This window comes from Pristiophorus japonicus, chromosome 5 (genome assembly GCF_044704955.1).
Source record: "Pristiophorus japonicus isolate sPriJap1 chromosome 5, sPriJap1.hap1, whole genome shotgun sequence".
NCBI lineage: Eukaryota > Metazoa > Chordata > Chondrichthyes > Pristiophoridae > Pristiophorus > Pristiophorus japonicus.
The window spans coordinates 211,445,377-211,469,650 of NC_091981.1; the positions used below are offsets into that span (position 1 = coordinate 211,445,377).

The following is a 24,274-nucleotide window of genomic DNA, read 5'->3' on the forward strand; positions in this document are numbered from 1 at the left end:
GTTTCTCCTTATCTCGGTCCTAAATGGCTTACCCCTTATCCTTGGACTGTGACACCTGGTTCTGGACTTCCCCAACATTGGGAACATTCTTCCTGCATCCAACCTGTCCAAACCCGTCAGAATTTTAAACGTTTCTATGAGGTCCCCTCTCACTCTTCTGAACTCCAGTGAATACAAGCCCAGTTGATCCAGTCTTTCTTGATAGGTCAGTCCCACCATCCCGGGAATCAGTCTGGTGAATCTTCGCTGCACTCCCTCAATAGCAAGAATGTCCTTCCTCAAGTTAGGAGACCAAAACTGTACACAATACTCCAGGTGTGGCCTCACCAAGGCCCTGTACAACTGTAGCAACACCTCCCTGCCCCTGTACTCAAATCCCCTCGCTATGAAGGCCAATATGCCATTTGCTTTCTTAACCGCCTGCTGTACCTGCATGCCAACCTTCAATGACTGATGTACCATGACACCCAGGTCTCGTTGCACCTTCCCTTTTCCTAATCTGTCACCATTCAGATAATAGTCTGTGTCTCTGTTTTTACCACCAAAGTGGATAACCTCACATTTATCCACATTATACTTCATCTGCCACGCATTTGCCCACTCACCTAACCTATCCAAGTCACTCTGCAGCCTCATAGCATCCTCCTCGCAGCTCACACTGCCACCCAACTTAGTGTCATCCGCAAATTTGGAGATACTACATTTAATCCCCTCGTCTAAATCATTAATGTACAATGTAAACAGCTGGGGCCCCAGCACAGAACCCTGCGGTACCCCACAAGTCACTGCCTGCCATTCCGAAAAGTACCCATTTACTCCTACTCTTTGCTTCCTGTCTGACAACCAGTTCTCAATCCACGTCAGCACACTACCCCCAATCCCATGTGCTTTGCACATTAATCTCCTGTGTGGGACCTTGTCGAAAGCCTTCTGAAAGTCCAAATATACCACATCAACTGGTACTCCTTTGTCCACTTTATTGGAAACATCCTCAAAACATTCCAGAAGATTTGTCAAGCATGATCTCCCTTTCACAAATCCATGCTGACTTGGACCTATCATGTCACCATTTTCCAAATGCGCTGCTATGACATCCTTAATAATTGATTCCATCATTTTACCCACTACTGAGGTCAGGCTGACCGGTCTATAATTCCCTGCTTTCTCTCTCCCTCCTTTTTTTAAAAAGTGGGATTACATTGGCTGCCCTCCACTCGATAGGAACTGATCCAGAGTCAATGGAATGTTGGAAAATGACTGTCAATGCATCCGCTAAGGCCACCTCCTTAAGTACTCTGGGATGCAGTCCATCAGGCCCTGGGGATTTATCGGCCTTCAATCCCATCAATTTCCCCAACACAGTTTCCCGACTAATAAGGATTTCCCTCAGTTCCTCCTCCTTACTAGACCCTCTGACCACTTTTATATCCGGAAGGTTGTTTGTGTCCTCCTTAGTGAATACTGAACCAAAGTACTTGTTCAATTGGTCTGCCATTTCTTTGTTCCCCGTTATGACTTCCCCTGATTCTGACTGCAGGGGACTTACATTTGTCTTTACTAACCTTTTTCTCTTTACATACCTATAGAAACTTTTGCAATCCGCCTTAATGTTCCCTGCAAGCTTCTTCTCGTACTCCATTTTCCCTGCCCTAATCAAACCCTTTGTCCTCCTCTGCTGAGTTCTAAATTTCTCCCAGTCCCCAGGTTCGCTGCTATTTCTGGCCAATTTGTATGCCATTTCCTTTAATACTATCCCTGATTTCCTTAGATAGCCACGGTTGAGCCACCTTCCCTTTTTTATTTTTACGCCAGACAGGAATGTACAATTGTTGTAATTCATCCATGCGGTCTCTAAATGTCTGCCATTGACCATCCACAGTCAACCCCTTAAGCATCATTAGCCAATCTATCTTAGCCAATTCATGCCTCATACCTTCAAAGTTACCCTTCTTTAAGTTCTGGACCATGGTCTCTGAATTAACTGTTTCATTCTCCATCCTAATGCAGAATTCCACCATATTATGGTCACTCTTCCCCAAGGGGCCTCGCACAATGAGATTGCTAATTAATCCTCTCTCATTACACAACACCCAGTCTAAGATGGCCTCCCCCCTAGTTGGTTCCTCGACATATTGGTCTAGAAAACCATCCCTTATGCACTCCAGGAAATCCTCCTCCACCGTATTGCTTCCAGTTTGGCTAGCCCAATCTATGTGCATATTAAAGTCACCCATTATAACTGCTGCACCTTTGTTGCATGCACTCCTAATTTCCTGTTTGATGCCCTCCCCAACATCACTACTACTTTTTGGAGGTCTGTACACAACTCCCACTAACGATTTTTGCCCTTTAGTGTTCTGCAGCTCTACCCATATAGATTCCACATCATCCAAGCTAATGTCTTTCCTAACTATTGCATTAATCTCCTCTTTAACCAGCAATGCTACCCCACCTCCTTTTCCTTTTATTCTATCCTTCCTGAATGTTGAATACCCCTGGATGTTGAGTTCCCAGCCCTGATCATCCTGGAGCCACGTCTCCGTAATCCCAACCACATCATATTTGTTAACATCTATTTGCACAGTTAATTCATCCACCTTATTGCGGATACTCCTTGCATTAAGACACAGAGCCTTCAGGCTTGCTTTTTTGACACCCTTTGTCCTTTTAGAATTTTCCTGTACAGTGGCCCTTTTTGTTCTTTGCCTTGGGTTTCTCTGCCCTCCACTTTTCCTCATCTCCTTTCTGTCTTTTGCTTTTGCCTCATTTTTGTCTCCCTCTGTCTCCCTGCATAGGTTCCCATCCCCCTGCCATATTAGTTTAACTCCTCCCCAACAGCACTAGCAAACACTCCCCCTAGGACATTGGTTCCGGTCCTGCCCAGGTGCAGACCGTCCGGTTTGTACTGGTCCCACCTCCCCCAGAACCGGTTCCAATGCCCCAAGAATTTGAATCCCTCCCTGCTGCACCACTGCTCAAGCCATGTATTCATCTGCGCTATCCTGCGATTCCTACTCTGACTAGCACGTGGCACTGGTAGCAATCCCGAGATTACTACTTTTGTGGTTCTACTTTTTAATTTAGCTCCTAGCTCCTTAAATTCTTTTCGTAGGACCTCATCCCTTTTTTTACCTATGTCGTTGGTACCAATGTGCACCACGACAACTGGCTGTTCTCCCTCCCATTTCAGAATGTCCTGCACCCGCTCCGAGACATCCTTGACCCTTGCACCAGGGAGGCAACATACCATCCTGGAGTCTCGGTTGCGTCCGCAGAAACGCCTATCTATTCCCCTCACCATCGAATCCCCTATCACTATCGCGCTCCCAATCTTTTTCCTGCCCTCCTTTGCAGCAGAGCCACCTACGGTGCCATGAACTTTGCTGCTGCTGCCCTCCCCTGATGAGTCATCCTCCCCAACAGCACTCAAAGCAGTGTATCTGTTTTGCAGGGGGATGACCACAGGGGACCCCTGCACTATCTTTCTTGCACTGCTCTTCCTGCTGGTCTTCCATTCCCTATCTGGCTGTGGACCCTTCTCCTGCGGTAAGACCAACTCACTACACGTGATACTCACGTCATTCTCAGCATCGTGGATGCTCCAGAGTGAATCCACCCTCAGCGCCAATTCCGCAACGCGGACCGTCAAGAGCTCGAGGCGGATACACTTCCCACACACGTAGCGCCCATGCAGCATCATTCACTATATCCTGAAATAGTGCTGAATTCTAGAAGACCTGCTCTTGAGGCCTTTTTTTTTGATTCAATACACTAATGCATGTATATATAGTCGAATGGTGATGAATAATAAACATTGGTTTACAGACATATTGGTGAGATTTTAGGCCACCAGAAGTGTGTTGATAAACACCAACCAATTAGAAACCTGTCATGTATGTAACCACAATGTAACACCACTGTATTACTGTATACACTCAACCTAGATGCACACCTTGACCACAAGGGGTGAACTTGTGGGAGACACTCCTTACCTGATCACACAGGTATAAAAAGGGAGGTCCCATGCAGGGTCATCGTTTTTGGAGTCCTGTGAACAAAGAGTTAAGGTCACAGAGTGACCTTGTCCCCAGAATGTGCCTCGTGTGGTTTCATACTGCAGAGTAAGGACTTTACATTGGCGACGAGAAACGGGAATTCACGATCCACGAGAATGGCCACCGGTAGCACAGAGGAATGGTACTGTATTGGGGAAGACTGGGATGATTTTGTTGAGAGGCTTCAGTAAAGCTTCGTTGCGAAAGAATGGCTGGGGGATGCAGCGGCCGACAAGCGAAGGGCTCATCTTTTGACCAGCTGCGGACCAAAGACTTACGCGCTCATGAAGGACTTACTAGCACCCGAAAAGCCGGCGGACAAAACCTTTGAAGAACTTAGAAAATTGATCGGGGAGCACCTCACACCGGCGAGTAGCATACATATGGCCCGACACAGATTCTACACCCACCGACGTCATGAAGGACAGAGCATACCGGACTTCGTAGCGGACCTCCGGCGTTTGGCCAGCCACTGTAAGTTCACAGACGCCTGCAGGGGGGAGATGCTAAGGGACTTCTTTATCGAGGGCATCGGTCATGTGGGAATTTTCCGCAAATTAATTGAGACCAAGGATTTGACCTTGGAAGCGGCGGCGTTGATGGCTCAAACTTTCATGGCGGTGGAGGAAGAGACGAAAATAATACAAGCGCGCAATTCTGCCTCTAACGCGGCGATGGATCAGGGAGCGAACATCATCAATGTGAATCAGAGCCCTGCAGGCAGGCAGGAGCAGTCCGACACTCCCCAGACGGCAATAGACCCCAGAGTAGGACTTCAACAGAGACAGTGGCAGGCTGAACGGACATTCACGCCATCACAGTGGACAATGTGGCCCGGGATGGGGCCATTGACACCCACTAATAGGGTACTTAAGAGCAGTCAAAGGGACAGTCAGCGCAGAATGCCTGGCCATAGTCCATTTGTTCCCAACAATGGAAACTTTAACTCATGCTGGAAGTGTGGGGGAAAACACTCAGCTAGATCTTGCAGATTTCAACAGTTTGTCTGCAGGAGCTGCAATCTCAGTGGTCACTTAGCTCGAATGTGCAGGAAGTGTGCAACCAGATAAATATATGAGGCGGATTGACCAGACAAGGGTTCTTTGAGGCAGGATGACTTTTGGGGCAAATCGATGGACGCTGAGGTTCAACGGGTCCATGTGGCGACTATTCACAGTTCATACACCAAAACGCCACCAATGATGATGAGGGTTTTATTAAATGGTATCCCTGTACGCATAGATCTGGACACTGGGGCCAGCCAGTCACTCATGGGCGTTCAGCAATTTGAGAAGCTATGGCCACTTAAAGCCAGTAGACCCAAATTAGCATGTATTGAGACACAATTACAGACTTACACTAAAGAAATCATTCCGATGCTAGGCAGTGCAATGTTGGTTGTCACACACAATGGGTTAGTGAATCGGCTGCCACTCTGGATTGTCCCGGGCAATGGTCCCGCACAGTTGGGGAGGAGCTGGTTAGCCGAGATGAACTGGAAATGGGGGAATGTTCACGCAATGTCATCTGTGGAGCGAAGTTCATGCTCACAAGTCCTACAACAATTCGATTCAATATTCCAATCTGAAGTCGGGACTTTCAAAGGCACTAAAGTAGTGATACACATCACCCCGGACGCCAGGCCAGTGCACCACAAAGCCAGAGCGGTGTCGTATGTGATGCGGGAAAAGATCAAGAGCGAATTGGACTGGCTGTTGAGAGAGGATATCATCTCGCCTGTTGAATTCAGCGACTGGGCGAGCCCCATTGTTCCCATCCTAAAAGCGGATGACTCTGTCAGGATCTGTGGCGACTACAAGGCCACCATCAATCGGGCATCCCTACAAGATCAATACCCGCTCCCGAGAGCGGAGGACCTCTTCGCCACGCAGGCAGGCGGCAAGCTGTTCACCAAGTTGGACCTCACTTCTGCCTATATGACCCAGGAACTGGCCGACGAATCTAAACTACTGACCACCATCACCACGCACAAGGGACTGTTTGTTTATAACAGGTGCCCGTTTGGCATTCGATCAGTGGCCGCGATTTTTCAACGAAACATGGAAAGCCTGATTAAATCCATTCCTGGAACGATTGTATTCCAGGACGACATCCTCATCACGGGTCGAGACACCGAGGAACACCTCCACAACCTGGAGGAGGTGCTACGCCGATTGGACCGGGTAGGCCTGCGACTCAAGAAGTTTAAATGTGTGTTCTTAGCTCCTGAGGTTGAGTTTCTGGGCAGGAGGGTTGCTGCAGATGGGATTCGGCTCACCGAATCCAAAACAGAGGCGATTCGACGAGCACCCAGGCCCTGCAACACATCGGAGTTGCGTTCATTCCTGGGACTCTTGAACTATTTCGAGAACTTTCTGCCGAAACCTGAGCACGTTGTTGGAGCCGTTACACGTGCTCCTGCGTAAAGGTTATGATTGGTTTTGGGGGGACTGTCAGGAACGGGCTTTTGATCGGGCGCGAAACCTACTTTGTTCAAACAAGTTGTTGACTCTGTACGACCCCTGTAAAAAAATTGGTTCTGACATGTGATGCATTGTCCTTTGGGGTTGGGTGCATGTTGCAGCAGGGCAATACTGAGAGTCAACTACAACCTGTGGCTTATGCTTCCAGATTGCACTCTCAAGCAGAACGGGGATATGGGATGGTCGAGAAGGAAGCGCTTGTATGTGTCTATGGTGTAAAAAAAAAATGCATCAGTACCTCTTTGGTAGGAAGTTTGAATTAGAGATGGACCACAAGCCATTAACATCCCTGTTGTCAGACAGCAAGGCTATCAATGCCACTGCATCAGCTCGCATACAGCGATGGGCTCTCACGCTGGCTGCTTATGACTACTCCATCCGGCACCGGCCCGGCACTGAAACTTGCGCTGACGCGCTCTGCAGGCTTCCACTGACCACCACTGAGGGGGCAGCGGAGCAAAGCCCCAAGCTGGTCATGACTGTCGATGCCTTTGACAGCGCAGGCTCCCCCATCACAGCCCGCCAGATCAAAATCTGGACAAAAAGAGATCCCCTCCTATCCCCGATTAAGAAATGTGTCCTGAGTGGGGATTGGGCGCCCACACACGGAGCATGCCCTGAGGAGGTCAGACTGTTCCACAGACGATGGATGAGCTCTCCATCCAAGCCGACTGCCTACTATGGGGCAGCCGGGTAGTTATGCCTCAGAAGGGCAGGGAGGCATTCATCAGGGAGCTCCACAGCAAGCACCCAGACATTGTGCTGGTCCGGTCACACGTTTGGTGGCCTGGAATGGATTCAGACTTGGAACACTGTGTTCGCAGGTGCACAACGTGTGCCCAGCTGGGTAATGTCCCCAGGGAGGCCCCGCTCAGCCCGTGGCCCTGGCCCACCAGGCCATAGTCACGCATTCATGTTGACTACGCGGGCCTGTTCATGGGTAGATGTTCCTTATTGTGGTAGATGCGTACTCGAAATGGATCAAATGCATCATTCTGAATTCATGCACGTCATCCAGCAGCGTGCGATCTTTGCAACCCATGGCTTGCCGGACATCCTGGTTAGTGATAATGGCCCATGCTTCACAAGCTACGAATTCTGAGAGTTTATGTCGGGCAATGGCATCAACCACGTCAGGACTGCGCCGTTCAAGCCAGCCTCCAATGGCCAGGTGGAACGTGCGGTCCAAATCATTAAGCAAGGTATGCTCAGGATTCAAGGACCCTCCCTACAATGCCGCCTATCGCGTCTCCTGCTGGCCTAGATCCCGACCACACTCGCTCACGGAGGTCCCGCCCACAGAGCTACTAATGAAACGGACACTCAAAACTCGGTTGTCCCTCATTCACCCAGTCCTGACCGACATAGTTGACGGCAAGCGCAAGTCACAAAATGAGTACCATGACCGTAATGCGAGGGGGAGATGTATAGAAATAAATTATTCTGTATTCGTCCTCAATCACGCCATGGGGCCCAAATGGCTCGCGGGCACTGTAATTGACAAAGATGGGAATAGGGTCATCGTGGTAAAACTCAACAATGGTCAGATATGCCGTGAGCAACATGACCAAGTAAAAAAAAAAAGGTTCAGCATCGACACGGAGGAACCTGAAGAAGACCATGAGATGGAGCTCACAACACCACCAGTGAACGAGCAACAAGAGCAATCAGAAGAATGCACAGTCCCTGCGGTCAGCCTGGACAGGCCGGAATCACCACAGGTGACAGACACTCACGTCAGTGTTCAACAACCCGAGTCCCAACTGCGGCGCTCCAAGAGGGAGCGTAGACCACCTGAAAGACTAAATCTATGATCCCAATAAGACTTTGTGGGGGGAGGTGATGTCATGTATGTAACCACAATGTAACACCACTGTATTACTGTATATACTCAACCTAGATGCACACCTTGACCACAAGGGGTGAACTTGTGGGAGACACTCCTTACCTGATCTCACAGGTATAAAAAGGGAGGTCCCACGCAGGGTCATCATTTTTGGAGTCCTGTGAACAAAGAGTTAAGGTCACAGAGTGACCTTGTCCCCAGAATGTGCCTCGTGTGGTTTCATACTGTAGAGTAAGGACTTTACAGAACCAGTGCACTACACAACTCAACACCTATTGAGCAGTTGTTTTGAAGAATATATTCAAGATACTTCAAAGTAATGGCTCAGATTGTGTTCAGGAGAATTGACTATGGAAGAGTTTGAACCGTACACATTTGACATCACGGGTGCAAAAGTGCAGTGAACATCTGATGTCAGTGCTTCCATATGAAACAGTTATTTGTGCATTCTGACTTAAGAGCACTCTGAGTACGAGGATGTAACTTTCAGAAAATACAACTTTCAGTAAACTCCTAACTCAGCTGAAGCATTCAAAATATAATTGGACTGATTACTGATTCAGGGTGGAGTGGAGGGGAGATGTTATGGAGAGGAAATTGGAAAAATGTGGCCACATTAGATTGTGAAACAGACCTTGGATGACACAACAGGCTGGCATTTTCTCATTCCTGTCTTAAAGTACTTTATGTTTATATTTATCATTCTCATTTAACAAGCTATAAATATACATGTTGCATGGCAACTGCTTAAACAATTATTGCAGAAAGAAAAACTATAAAATAGACAAAAGATTTAAAATAAAGCGCTCGTGAACCAAGATTACTTGTGCAGTAATACAGCATCATGAATTATGTATTAGCACAAACATCCATTATTAAGTCGGAACAGCAGAAGTGATTGATGAATGTGCATTGGGATGCTACCAACATATTGATACTGATTTATTTTGTGGAAATGTGAGATGATTGATTGGCATCCTCAGAAAGTAACTGTCATTCATAACTGGCTGCATCTGTTCATGTGGGGGGAAAGGAAATTAAAGTCCTGTGTGTAGCTCTTCAGATCAATTAATTTACCCATTCAGTTCTGAATTGGTTGTGAAGTATGCTGCATGACTACATGTTTTCCAATAATACTTTATTAAATTACTCCTGAGGGTATTATTAAAAAACAGACTAATAAAGAACAAAGCCAAAATGCAATATATTTCACTGACATAACGTTCTGTAGTGAGCGGAAGGGTACATAGTTATGTAACATTTTTATGCTGCTGTGTTGGTTAGTCCGAGCAGAGTAATGTATTCGCTGGCCTGCTGTGATCAGGGAAATTGATATCTAGAGTTTGGTTTAATTGTTCATAAAAACAGAATGTGCACTTGTGTTTTGCTACACTTGAAGCCGGTAGTCCAACAAAGATCTCAGCTTTATTAGCATATTGAGGATTTAAGATGGGCCCATTGGTAATGATGAGCACAGTGGCTCAATAAGCCAATCCCAAAGTCATTGTAGTTTTATCTTTCATAAATTGGATCTTTATTTTTTTATTAAAAATCCCCATTTTAAAACATTTGAAATGTTTTTTCTCCTTTCCCTGTACACGCCTGGCTTCTTACCATTTGTGAGCAACCTGTTCCCTGGACTTTAGGGATAGAAAGGAATGCATGAAAGCATTAGGAGGATGACTTCCTTCGAATGCGCCCGTCTCTTCCGCTCCCAAACTCCAATGCTGTGATAAAGTGCCTGAGTTCTGCTCTTTGCCTGCAAAAAGCTGTATGGCTGGGATTAATAATTTTGAATGTAAACCCATATAATATCAGGATACCAGTATAAAAACAGAGAATGCTGGAAATCTCAGCGGGTCAGGCAGCATCTGTGGAGAGAAGCAGAGTTAACGTTTCGGGTCAACGACCCTTCGTCAGAACCAGTACATCACCTCTTTTTATTTTCCTTTTATTGCATGCCATATAAATTTGCTTAACTTTATCACACCAAGAAATAAAATGAATTGCACTGCATTCTAGTCTGTTTTAAATTAATTGAATATATATATATATGTTCAAGAAATTTAATCTGTAAATCCAGTTTGTTTTTCTGATTCATGTATGACTATGCAAACACAAATTTAACCAACAATTTGGACAAAAGTTAATTTAAGAAAAGTTGCATTTTTGACTCAAGATAGAGTTGACCTATTTTCAAAGTCAAGTGGTGATTCAGATATTTTTATATATTGTAAGTATTGATTTTTTTTATATTGTTAAATTGTCCAATTTAGACACATTTTGACCAATTGAAAGGTCAGGTGCCTGTTGGACAGGTATCTAAATCTGCACTTCCCTTTTAGCATTTGACAAGCTTTTTCTTGATGAGAACTACAACTTTGATGGAATATAATAATCTAATGTAGAACTATAAATTGTGAGGAAAAAAAACTATTGCTTCAGATAAAGTACAGTTTTCCCTATCATGAACTCTGCTTAATTTATTTAATCTCCTGAGAGAGGTAATAGCTATAGATATTGCTACTGAGCTAAAGGGGTCAAATTTCGGCCTGAGTTGCTCCTATTTTTTGGACAACTGGTTTAGAATGGAGTATCTTAGAAATTGCAATTCTCGGCATTTAGTTTGCTCCATTTCGAGTGAGTTAGAACAGTTTCATTTTGGAACAGATTTTTTTTTCAAAAGGGGGCGTGTCTGGCCACTTACACCTGTTTTGAAAGTTTAGGCAGTAAAAACTTACTCCAAACTAACTTAGAATGGAGTAAGTGTAGATTTTTGTACACTCAGAAAAACCTTGCCTACACTTTATAAATCAGACGTAGGTTACAAATCAGGCGTAGGGAACAAGGAGTGGGGGTGGGGGGGTGAAGGGAAGTAATTAAATCTTACAAGCATTCAACAGTCTTACTTATACAAATAAAGAGCCATCCTGACTAAAAAATTATAAACAAAGCAACTACAAAATATTGAATATTCCTACCTGTGTGAAGCAGCAGCAGCCTTCGAGCTGCGGTGCTTTAGGCAGGCCTTCCATGTAGGAGACAGGGGCAGCGTCAGTGGCTCGACGGCAGCCGAAGACACAGCAAGCAGCCTTTGAGCTGCGAGGGAGGCTGAGGCCATTTGGCCACGGGATAGGGGCAGCGTCAGTGGCTCGACGGCTGTCGAAGACACAGCAAGCAGCCTTCGAGCTGCGAGGGAAGCTGAGGCCATTCGGCCAGGGGACAGGGTAGGCGTGCAAAGCACCGGGATGGGAGAGGCAGCCAGATAGCCAGTTTGAAACTTAAATTTGTAATTGCAGAATGGGTGCTGCAATGTCAACACCACGAATTATGCAGTGGTTCGCCAGCAATTCACTGCATAGGAGAGAATTGATTAGAGCTCACCGCACCAGGAACATCATAGCCCGTAGGCTGATGGGCAGGAGACCGTACCCACGTCGGCAATATTGAGCCAGGCGCTTGTACCTGGACATGAGCGAGGCTGATTGTGTCAAAAGGCTGCGTTTCTGCAGAGAAGTTGTCACTCAGATCTGTGATATGCTGAGAGCAGATTTGCAGCCAGAAGCAGAACGCCAACTGCCTTGTCTGTTGAAGTGAAGGTAACAGCTGCACTTGCCTTCAATGCCTCGGGATCGCTTCAGGCTACAACTGGAGATGTGTGTGCCATCTCTCAACGTGCAATACATGCCTGCGTTTACCAGGTCACAGCTGCACTGTATGCGCGGAGGAATGACTTCATCAATTTCCCAATAACCGCACAAGCGATCCATGAGAGGGCTGTGGGCTTCTTCAGGGTTGCTGGCTTCCCAAAAGTACAGGGCTGCATTGATTTTACTCTCATCGCCTTGCGAGCACCTGTGGAGGATTCCGCGCAGTACAGGAATAGAAAAGGTTTCCACTCCATCAATGTGCACCTCGTGTGTGACGACAAGCAGCGCATCATGTCAGTCGATGCGAGATACCCTGGCAGCACCCATGATGCGTTTATCCTACGCGACAGCGTTATATCTGACATGTTTGAGCAGCAGCCAGAAGGGCAGAGCTGGCTACTGGAAGACAACGGGTACAGCCTGACCACCTGGCTCATGACGCCCCTACACGTGACACGGACAGAAGCTGACCGTCAATACAACATGGCGCACATTGAGACGCGCAGCATCATTGAGAGGACCATTGGCATATTGAAACAGCGTTTCCGATGCCTGGACCATTCCGGAGGCCACTTGCAATACTCTCCTCAGATTGTCGGTCACTTCACTGTTGTGTGCTGCGTGCTCCATAACTTAGCCATCATGAGGCAGCAGGAGCTGGTAGTGGAACCAGAAGACTCACATGAGGGGCCATGCCTGATGATAGTAATTTGGAAGAACGGGATGAGGATGATGACGACGATCAGGAAAGCATGCAAGTGCCTGATGCTGGAGCACGAGATCAGAGGAGGGCCGTCCATCGTGCTCCTTTAACGATTGCTCGAGCCCTGCGCCAGCAGCTCATCCGTGAACGCTTCAATTACTGACGCCTAAGGGCTCTGCGACCACTGTTGCGCATGGACATGTTTATTCTTTGGAGTTGTTCCTACGTTGTGTTGTGTTAATGGAACATGATTCCGTTTTAATGAAAAAATATTTTATTGAAAAGTTAACGTCACTGTAATTAAATATTTGTTGTATCAAACTTTACTTTTTAATATGACTTGAAGATCACTTAAAAACTTTAAGATCACTTATAAACTTGTAAAGTTACAAAAGTTACAAAACAATTTCAATGTGAAAAATCTTACGATCTTAAGATCACTTAGACTTCAGGATCACTTTTTAGGTGCAAAATTAAATAAGATACAAAATGTGAGAGCATTTACACTATAAGATCATTTAAAAGCCGTAAGATCACTTAAGTTGTAAAGTTACAAAACTTACAAAACAATTTCAATTTGAAAAACGCTACTACAGCTACATCAAGAACAAAAGCAGCAAAGAAAGGCTGCAATCATCTCTCATCCACATCTCAGTGAACGTTCACTTCTTCATGGGGGTGTCATTTGATTGGCCGGGCTGTGTGCCCTTATTGCAGCAGCTACCTCCATGACGGCCTGTGCCGTCGATTGCACTCCCTCGGACATTCCCTCCCTAAGTTCCCGTGTCATTACTGCTATTTCTCCCGTCAGGACCGTCACCTCTTCACCCACTGCACTGACGTTACCGATGAGTGATCGGGTAAGACGGCAGTACTAGAGAGAGAGGCGCGGGCTGGGACAGTGGGACGCTCGGTGTTCCAGACGACAGCACTCGAATGCGAGCCGTGGGCTGGGATGGTGGGTGAATGGATGTAAACTGCTGCATTACACCAGCAGCACCACTGGGACCCGCAACGTCAGAATCAAAACCACGGAAGGTGGAACCAGAACCTATGCAAGTCGTTGAAACTCTGATGCCCCTTAATGTGGGCTCATAAACATTAATTTGGAAGGTCTCCCCTGTAGACATTTCAGTCATTGCCACCATCATCCAGTCTAGATCGTCCGCATCTGGTTGTACTGGTTCTTGTTCTGGATCTTCAGGATCCTCAGGGTTGGCAGCAGCAGCATCATCATCATCATCATCATCATGTTCTGCAAAATACATCAGATCAGTCAAATGTTTAACAGCAAGGGAGGGGGCCGGATGGGTGACATGAGTACTCTCACATATAGCAGGCCAGGCAGCAGGTTGATTTGAAGAGCCACGATGCATTTTCAGGACTTACCCTCTTCCTCGCGTGCGGGCCCAGCTTGTGCTGTACTGATTGCTTTTCTCCATGTACGACTCATCATAGCAGCTACCCTCTGTTCCAAGGGTGTCAGTGGATGCAGATTGGGCGTGCCTCCTCCTGTTCGAGTTGCTTTCCTTTTGTTGTGGGTCAATTTCTTCTGCAAAGAGTAAAATATAACTTTTTACAGAATGCGTTTTTCTGCAGGGTGGGACATGCAGATAGTCACATTACAATTATGATTACATTAAAAAATGAAAATATTACTTACATTAACTACTTGACCAAGGTCATGCCATTTATTTTTACACTGGCTTCCAGATCTCCTGGTATGCACCACTGCGCAGTAATCTTCTGCAACTTGGTTCCAATGTTTCTTCATTTCTTTAGGTGGCACTTTTATGCGACCTCTGTGGCTGGTATCTAGCTCTTGCCATCTCTGCTCAATGACATTTACTAAAATCTTCACTTCCTCATGCAAGAAATTCTTTGTTCTTGGTGGACGTTGTTCCATTGCAGTATTGAATTGATACACTTATTTTTCATAGTCCTTATTTTGCATGAACCTATGCAGCACTTGTTCTGGAAGTTTAGCAGCAAAAAGCAGCACTCACTGATTTCAGCAGGTGATTTCTTCAACAGTGCTGCTAAAAGCACTCCTTCAGACACAAAAAAATCACCAAAGTTCAGTCCCAAGCCTTTCCAAAGGTCCATGAAACAAATCAGCAATTTTCTTCAAGTTCCTTTAAAAATGGCCGAGTGCCAATGTTTATGGCCTACTGCGGGTGTGCACGTGCAGGGCTGCCGGCACGACGTTCTCCCATTTAACTTGGCCCCGCCCCCTTCCACTTGCAGAATCGGCGCGACTCTCTGGCTCCGCCCCCGCTGATGTCTGTGTGCCGCGCCGAGCTCCAAGGGGCCTGCAGGGAGCCCAAAAATTGCAAGGTACATTTTCGTCGCGCTTTTAGGCGCGAAAAATGGGCATCCATGTCGGGGCTGCGCTGTTCTAGACGCGGCCCGAAATTTGACCCCAAAGTTCTGTGAAATAATCTAGCAAATCTTTCGAATATGAATCTAACATTACAGCCTACATCATTAAACCCTAGCAGTTAAATTCAACATATTTATTTATTTATTTATCTATCCCTTTCTTATAAATGAGTTAATCAGCACTGCTTGCTGTGTGGGAGCAAATAATCCTTTTAATCACTTGTGTTGTTTAAAGCTAGCTCATTTTGCACTCGTGTCTTCCAGTTCTGCAATCAATCTAAGTTAAATAACCTTCCATTTACACCTTTCACTATTTTAAAGACCTATATTTTATAAAGTGTTTTCTCCAATGAAAAGAATTCAGGACTGTGTCTGAAGTATGTTTTCTTTTTCATTTTTCTCTGACTCCTTTTAATGCATTAAGTCTCTTTTTGATGCTACTTTTAACTTTGGCTTGTATCCCTATGCTTGATAAACCTCATTGTACAGTTTCGCACGTTTTTATTGAATGGACAATAATCAGATCCCAATCCTTTTTCACCTTAACTAATTCATTCTGTATTCATTTAGAATTTTCTGTATGAATGTGTATGATGTTGCACTTATCCACACGTAAATCAATCTATCCATTTTGTTCTGTTCCCTTTGAATGCAAATAATCACCTTATGTAGTAGTTATAAGACCACATACTTAGCAGCAAATTTTATGAGAAGTACCCTCATCGATATTGTTTGACAGCTTTTACTTTTTATTGTCAAGTAAATTTTTATTCGTGCCAACTAATTTATTAATTTTAAATCTTAACCTTCTTTCATCTAGTTTGCAAAATTTGAAAGTATTTACTTAAAGGTACATTAGTTGCTAGTGGCTTGTAATGTTGGTTTGGTCTTTTGCTTTCCAAACATCGGTTAATCTGCTTTATACAGATACCTTCATGTGACGAGTTGTTCTTGGATTTTCCATACGGTTTTTATTATTGTTTATATACGCTCTGCAATTTGGCTGCTCAGTTCTGGTGAGGCCACATAGTGTAGGGAGTCTGGCACTGAAGAAGTACATGGTTCCAGCACACTGCAGTGCTCTGCTACGTCCTGGCTTGAGTTTGCCCACCTCTCATCCCTAGTCCCCCACTAGATTAGTAGAAATAAGCATGTGTTCAAATCATCATTCTTAAGTGAAAAGCATTCTTGGTGTGCTGTTTTGTGAGATAATTCATCTTATTTGTGTGTATTTGAATTTTGGCCACAAGTGTTTCTTTTTAAAAAAAGCATCTTTAAATGTCCAATTGTCAACACAGTCTGTAGTTTAAAAAAAATCTATAATTTAAAAAAACTTGCATTTTCAATAATTGAGTGAGTTAATATAGAAAATAGGTGCAGGAGTAGGCCATTCTGCCCTTCGAGCCTGCACCACCATTCAATAAGATCATGGCTGATCATTCCTTCAGTACCCCTTTCCTGCTTTCTCTCCATACCCCTTGATCCCCTTAACCGTAAGAGCCATATCTAACTCCCTCTTGAATATATCCAGTGAACTGGCATCAACAACTCTCTGCAGCAGGGAATTCCACAGGTTAACAACTCTCTCTCTCATGTGTTTATCCAGCTTCCCCTTAAATGCATCTGTACTATTCACCTCAACCCCTCCCTGTGGCAGCGAGTTCCACATTCTCACCACTCTCTGGGTGAAGAGGTTTCTCCTGAATTCCCCATTGAATTTATTAGTGACTCTCTTATATTTATGACCCTTAATTTTGGTCTTCCCCATAAATGAAAACATCTTTTCTAGGTTGTTGCATTGAAAACCACCGCTCCACGTCAAACTCACATAATAAAACCAGAACAGAACAGATCAGAATAAAGACTAAGGGGGAGAAATTGAGGTAGTTTGCGCCTCCCATTAGTGCCCCTGGGTGTGCGTCACTAACAACTCCCACTAATTTCCGCGGGAGTTTAGCGGTGGTGGTAACCGTTAGCGCCCCGCTGCGCTGCACCAGCGAGGACGATGTCATCACAGTGCACCGCGACCCGTTTTCGCCCTGGAACGACAATTTGGGAGTGCCCCCTGCAGCTACGCCAGGCGATGACAGTGTCAGCTTCAGGGGGCACGTACCGGGCGGCCGGACGCACACGGGGAACGAGTTAAAGATGCGGTAGCGTGCGCGGAAAAAAAAAATCGTCCAACTTACATGCCGTGACCCATTGCAGCCTTGAACGCGGGGTCTGTGCTGCGATCTGGCAGCCCGGCACTCCGCGTGAGTACCGGGCTGATGGCACTGCTCCCCGCTCCCCGGTGGTCGAGGTTGGGCCCCGCAGAGCCGGCCGCTTGGCCCGCCCCTTTAATGACGGAGAGGGCCCCTACTACTCAATAGCACTACACGTCCCAGTGCGTAGCGCTGCGCCCCGCTTCCTCTGCTTCCGACCCCTTAGCGCCCCGGAGAGGAAGTGGGGTGCGTTAGATTGTGCTCCATCTCCTCTTGGGGGCGATAACCCCAATATCGCAAGCGAGGTGGGATTTCTGCACCTGGCACCTTGCAGATGTCACCCCCCCCCCCCCCCCCAAATGGGGTGACGCGCAATTTCCCCCCCGGAAAGTCTTGTGTGTAGCAGACACTTCCTGTAAGCCTGACACTTCCTTCCTGTTTTCTTTATAAGATCTGTAGTAAATCTGTTTGTATTGCACAGGTTAAAAAAAATTATTAATGGGTCCATTGACAAACATTTTCATCCTGAGAGTAGGATAAAGCTGAAAATAATTATCTAAAGTCAGTATAGAAAAAATGCCTAGCAAACAATTTTTGTGCTATTGCCCACTAATGCCAATAAAAGGCTACAATTCATTAATGGTGAACAATAGAAAAATGTATTTTGAACAGTGCAATGATGGGTGTGGTAGTGTAATAGTTATGTTACTGAACTAATAATCCAGAGGCCTGTACTAATAGTGCAGAGAATGAGAGTTCAAATCCCACCATGGCAAAATTGAGAATTTTAATTCAGTTTATTTTTTTTTTAATCTAATAAAAAGCTGGTTTGGAGAAAAAAAAATAGTGACGGTGAAGTTGTCATATTGCTGTAAAACCCAGCTGGTTCACTAATGCCCTTTAGGGAAGGAAGCCTGCTGTCCTTAACCAATCTGACCCATACCTGACTCCAGTCCCACAACAACATGGGGTTGGCTTTTAGTTGCCCTGTGAAATGGCCTAGCAAGCCACTGAGTTGTATCTAGGGATGGGAAATAAATTCTGTCGTGACACCCACAATCCGAGATGAATAATAAAGGGGAATAATTCCTGTTTTTTGAAGTACTGCCTAAAAAATACCTCTGCCACTTTAGCTATTTTTTTTACACAATGGTTATACCCTGTATTAAATAAGGATCACAGCACTGGATCCCTCTGTGAACCTCACAATGTTGTGCAGCATACATAATGATGTTGTCTCAGGGCAACTGACTGCATCTACCAATTAAGTTGATGCAATGGTGTGTAAAAGTTGCTTTTGTTCTACTTTGATAGGATCTGAAGGATGAAAAGAAGAAGGCGAGGATGGCAGCTGCCAGGGCAATACTAGAGAAATGTACGATGATGCTTCTCACTGCATCAAAGGTAACTATCCAGTGGGCAGTCAGTCCATCTACAACTTCCAACCCTCATTTCTACTTGTTTATATTTGATTTTTTTCAATGGTTATAGAGCCTACAGCAGAACGATATTGATAGCCTGAAGTTTGGTGCTGTCAAATGGCGTTGAATACACTGTTAATATGTGGTTATAAAATGGAAGAGATTAATGAGATGCAGTATCAGAATGATTTTGGCAGGAAGCTTCCACTCTTGTAACTATAATTGTGACTCAGTTTATGCTGTCAATTCACTTGGCACCCTTTCTTCTTGCAAAACTGTATTGCACAGTTTGCTGTCCAATTGGCAATCATGCCAATCACTCAGGAAAAAAACGATCAAATGTTGTGATAAAATAAAAACAGAAAATGCTGGAAATACTCAGCAGATCAGGCAGCATCTGTGGAGAGAGAAACAGAGTTAACGGGGCCAAGTTTTGGCCTGAGTTGCTCCTGTTTTTTTTGGAGCAACTGGTTTAGAACGGAGTATCTTAGAAATTGCAATTCTCGGCATTTAGTTTGCTCCAGTTGTAGTCAGTTAGAACAGTTTCAGTTTGGAACAGATTTTTTTTTCAAAAGGGGGCGTGTCCGGCCACTTACACCTGTTTTGAAAGTTTAGGCAGTGAAAACATACTCCAAACTAACTTAGAATGGAATAAGTGTAGATTTGTGTACGCTCAAAAAAACCTTGTCTACACTTAGAAAATCAGGCGTAGGTTACAAATCAGGTGTAGGGAATGGGGGGGGGGGAGGGGTTTAAAGGGAAGTTTACAAACATTAAACACTTCAGTTTTACAAATAAAGAGCCATCATCCATAATAAATGATAAATACATCAATAAATCAACCAATAAATCAATCAAAAAAAATTAATAAAAAATAAAAAAAATTAAAAATCAATAAATAAAACATTTTCTACTTACCGACTGCAGTACCGGGAGCCCTCCAACAGCGTGCTGGGACGGCCCCCCCAGTGTGTCTCTGTCAGTGTCTTTATCTCTGTCTGTCTGTGTGTGTGTCTCTCACTCTCTGTCAGTCAGTGTCTGTGTTTCTGACAGCGAGGGGAGGGGGAGAAGGGGGGTGGAGGGGGAGGAGGGGGGGTGGGGGTTAGGGGGGAGGAGGAGGAGGAGATGGGGAAAAGGAGAGGAGGAGGGGAAGAAGAGGAGGAGGAGGAGGGGAGGAGGAGAGGGGAGGGAAGAAGAGGAGAGGGAAGGGAGGGCAGGAGAGGGAGGGAAGGAGGGTCGGTGGGGGGGGGAGAGTCGCGGTCATGGGGGGGGGGGGGAAGAGTCGCGGTCGGGGGGGGGGGGGAAAGAGTCGTGGTCGGGGGAAGAGTCGCAGTCGGGGGTGGGGGAAATGGAGGTCGGGTCGCGGTCCCCGGGGGGGGGGGGGGGGGGAAGAGCGGGGGTCGGGTCCGGTCCAGGGAGCGGGAGTCAAGTCGGGTCGGGTGGGAGGTGAGCCTTATCCACCCGCAGCCCCAGTGAGTCCATTCGGCTAGGACTAGGGGCTGCGTGCTTCGGGCCCCTCCCACGGTTTCGGGCACCTGGAGCTACTGCACATGCGCACCCACTGTAGCGCGCATGTGCAGCGGTCCCGGCACCATTTTCAGCGCAGGGACCTGGCTCCGCCCCCCACAGCTCATGCTGCGCCGCGCCCAACTCCAGAGGACCCGCAGGGAGCCGGAGAATAGGTGAGTTTTTTTTAGGCGCACTTTGTGGCGCAAAAAACGGGCGTCCAGGTCTGGGCTGCGCCGTTTTAGACGCGACCCGAAACTTGGGCCCATTGTTTCAGGATGATGACCCTTCGTCAGAACTGATCAAATTTTCTGAGTTGCTTTTTGTCATCAGATTGCTATTTGGTGATCATGAACAATCTTGTCTCACTCCTCTTTCAAGAGCGATAGGTATAGTGAATCTTCCATTTACCCGTACACAGATCTTAGAACTGGAGTACACATCCTGGATAATAGCCAAGATTTGACCATGTAGTCCCATAACTTCCAACATTTTTCCTGAGGTTGAAAGCCTTTCAAAAATTATTGCAAACAATATGTGGGCTTCCCCTGAATCTTATGATGTTTTGCAACCTATTTTAAAGCCATCACTAGTCCTAGGGTAATCTAAGCTGCTCTTCTCTGATTGCATGAGACTCCAAAGCTTCTAATAGAGGTGCCCGAATAATTACTTTAAGAACCATCGATGTCAGTGTGACTCCTCAATAGTTTTCAGGCTCAATAGGATCCCTCTCCTCATGAACAAAAGCCACAAACAAGTTCTGGAATACTGAGGGTCAATTTGCCACAAACAAAATCTTATCAGCCTCAGAAAGGCAGCTTCAAAGTAATAAAACAAAGCAATAAAGCCACCAGCAACCTTTAGGAATTAAGCCTGAATACCACCCGCACCAGCTACCCTATCATTAGCTGGGTGACGTTGTGCAGAATCCACTTTCTCGTATCATACTGGTTTATTAAGGCTTTCTAACTGTACAGTGCACCCCAACAGTTTGCTTAATATCCATGCAGTTGGGCCTTTACTGCATTCTGTTGATTCAGACTCAAACTCAGTATAGTGCTGTCTCCAGACACTCACTGGTTTTGAGAAGAGCACTGTACTTGTCAGTCGTCAGCACTAATTCTGAGGGAGCCTTTTTTCTATAATTGATAACATATCATAGCAAACAAACAAATAATTTTGCATCATTTTTTGTGTAATTGCTTGACTTTGTGGCAAAAAGCAGTAGCTGATTCTGATTCATCACTCTAATGACCCTCCTTGTCTCATGACATGTTGCATCATTATCTTCACATCAATTTTTGATCACATTTGTTATCAAGTCCGTCTGATCAGCAGCCACATAGTTCTGCATCCAGACTTTGTGGTCATCAGTATCCTCTTCTGGCTAAGCACCGAGGCTCGATAACCTGCAGCATAGAACCTATTAGACTTTTCAATAGCAGTCACCTTTTTTTCTTGTATCCCTTACCACACTCATAATCTTACCCACTTCATGCTGCATCCATCCCTGGAAAAACTCTTCCACCTCCCCCCTCTTCCAAAGCGCTCTCAATTGCACTTTCAAACTCCCAACTCTATATAAACATAGAAACATAGAAAAATAGGTGCAGGAGTAGGCCATTCGGCCCTTCGAGCCTGCACCGCCATTCAATAAGATCATGGCTGATCATTCACCTCAGTACCCCTTTTCTGCTTTCTCTCCATACTCCTTGATCCCCTTAACCGTAAGGGCCATATCTAACTCCCTCTTGAATATATCCAGTGAACTGGCATCAACAACTCTCTGTGGCAGGGAATTCCACAGGTTAACAACTCTCTGAGTGAAGAAGTTTCTCCTCATCTCGGTCCTAAATGGCCTACTCCTTATCCTAGGACTATGTCCCCTGGTTCTGGACTTCCTCAACATCAGGAACATTATTCCCGCATCTAACCTGTCCAGTCCCATCAGAATCTTATATGTTTTTATGAGATCCCCTCTCATCCTTCTAAACTCCAGTGAATAAAGGCCCAGTTGATCCAGTCTCTCCTCAGATGACAGCCCAGCCATCCCTGGAATCAGTCTGGTGAACCTTCGCTGCACTCCTTCAATAGCAAGAACATCCTTCCTCAGACTAGGAGACCCAAAACTGCACACAATATTCCAGGTGAGGCCTCACTAAGGCCCTGTACAACTGCATTAAGACCCCCCTGCTTCTATATTCAAATCTCCTAGCTATGAAGGCCAACATACCATTTGCCTTCTTCACCGCCTGCTGTACCTGCGTGCCCACTTTCAGTGACTGATGAACCATGACACCCAGGTCTCGTTGCACCTCCCCTTTTCCTAGTCTGCCGCCATTCAGATAATATTCTGCCTTTGTGTTTTTGCCCCCGAAATGGATAACCTCACAGCTCACACCGCCACCCAGTTTAGTGTCATCTGCAAACTTGGAGATATTACACTCTATTCCTTCATCCAAATCGTTAATATATATTGTAAAGAGCTGGGGTCCCAGCACTGAGCCCTGCGGCACTCCACTAGTCACTGCCTGCCATTCTGAAAAGGACCCGTTTATCCCGACTCTCTGCTTCCTGTCTGCCAACCAGTTCCCTATCCACATCATTATATTACCCCCAATACCATGTGCTTTGATTTTGCACAACAATCCCTTGTGTGGTACCTTGTCAAAAGCCTTTTGAAAGTCCAAATACACCACATCCACTGGTTCTCCCTTGTCCACTCTGCTCGTTACATCCTCAAAAAAATCCAGAAGATTCGTCAAGCATGATTTCCCTTTCATAAATCCATGCTGACTTGATCCGATCCTGTCACCGCTTTCCAAATGCGCTGCTATTTCGTCCTTCATGATTGATTCCAACATTTTCCCCACTACTGATGTCAAGCTAACCGGTGTATAATTACCCGTTTTCTCTCTCCCTTTTTAAAAAAGTGATGTTACATTAGCTATCGTCCAGTCCAAGGGAACTGATCCAGAGTCGATAGACTGTTGGAAAATGATCACCAATGCATCCACTATTTCTAGGGCCACTTCCTTGAACACTCTGGGATGCAGACTATCAGGCCCCGGGGATTTATCGGCCTTCAATCCCATCAATTTCCCTAACACAATTTCCCACCTAATAAGGATATCCTTCAGTTCCTCCTTCTCACTAGACCCACTGTCCTTTAGTACCTTCGGAAGGTTATTTGCATCTTTCTTCGTGAAGACAGAACCGAAGTTCTCCAACCTTTGGCTCACCATTCGCCACAGTACCTCTGCAGCAGTGTATCTGTCAGTCACTCTTATACCTCTACTTTTGATGGCCTTGTCCCAGTAAAACCCTTACTCCTCCCACCTTTCTCTTCCCCATCATATGGCCCTCATCTTCATTCCCTCAAGTCCAAGGCATGCAGATTTGAATGCATCAGTCATCCAACTGATTTAGCCATCTGGCTGGACCATGCCTGGCTTTCCTCTACCAAAACTGTTCACTACTCTAGGATCATCCTGGAGAACAAAGATAACCTGCAGCTTCTTTTCTCCACTATCGATCATCTCCTTAACCCCCTCTCCATTCTCTCCTCCATCCTCACCTCCCAACAAAAAAATGTGAGGAGCGCATTAATGTCTTTGACAGTAATCTGTTTTACATGGATAATTTAAGATTGAGACCAGCTGTTCAGCTGCCTCTGCCTCATCTCATCATCATAGACAGTCCCTCGGAATCGAGGAAGACTTGCTTCCACTCTAAAAGTGAATTCTCAGGTGACTGAATAATCCAATATGGGAATTACAGTCTCTGTCACATGTGGGACAGACAGCGATTGAAGAAAAGGGTGGATGGGGAGTCAGGTTTGCCGCACGCTCCTTCCGCTGCCTGCACTTGCTTTCTGCATGCTCTCGAGCATCTTGAATCTCGTTGTCAACGCCCTCCCGAATCACTCACTTTCTCTTGCCCACAAGCCAAATTTCTCCCAAGGTTGCCCATGCCCGAGCATGAACCCATATCTTTCTCAAACTCCTGTCCTATCACCCTTCAT

At 45.8% G+C, this 24,274-nt stretch overlaps 1 protein-coding gene across 3 annotated transcripts in view; it reads left to right on the plus strand.

Annotated features, from left to right (window-relative positions):
* The window catches only part of ctnnal1 (catenin (cadherin-associated protein), alpha-like 1), a 407,031-nt gene that overhangs the window by 263,967 nt on the left and 118,790 nt on the right, over positions 1 to 24,274 (plus strand). For 2 of the 3 annotated variants that reach the window (XM_070880044.1, XM_070880045.1), the window contains exon 5: positions 18,638 to 18,727. The exons of the other annotated variant lie outside the window; for it this stretch is intronic. In XM_070880044.1, the coding sequence (XP_070736145.1) occupies positions 18,638 to 18,727 (90 nt within the window). The remainder of the gene's footprint in view (positions 1 to 18,637; positions 18,728 to 24,274) is intronic. 3 annotated transcript variants of the gene reach the window in all.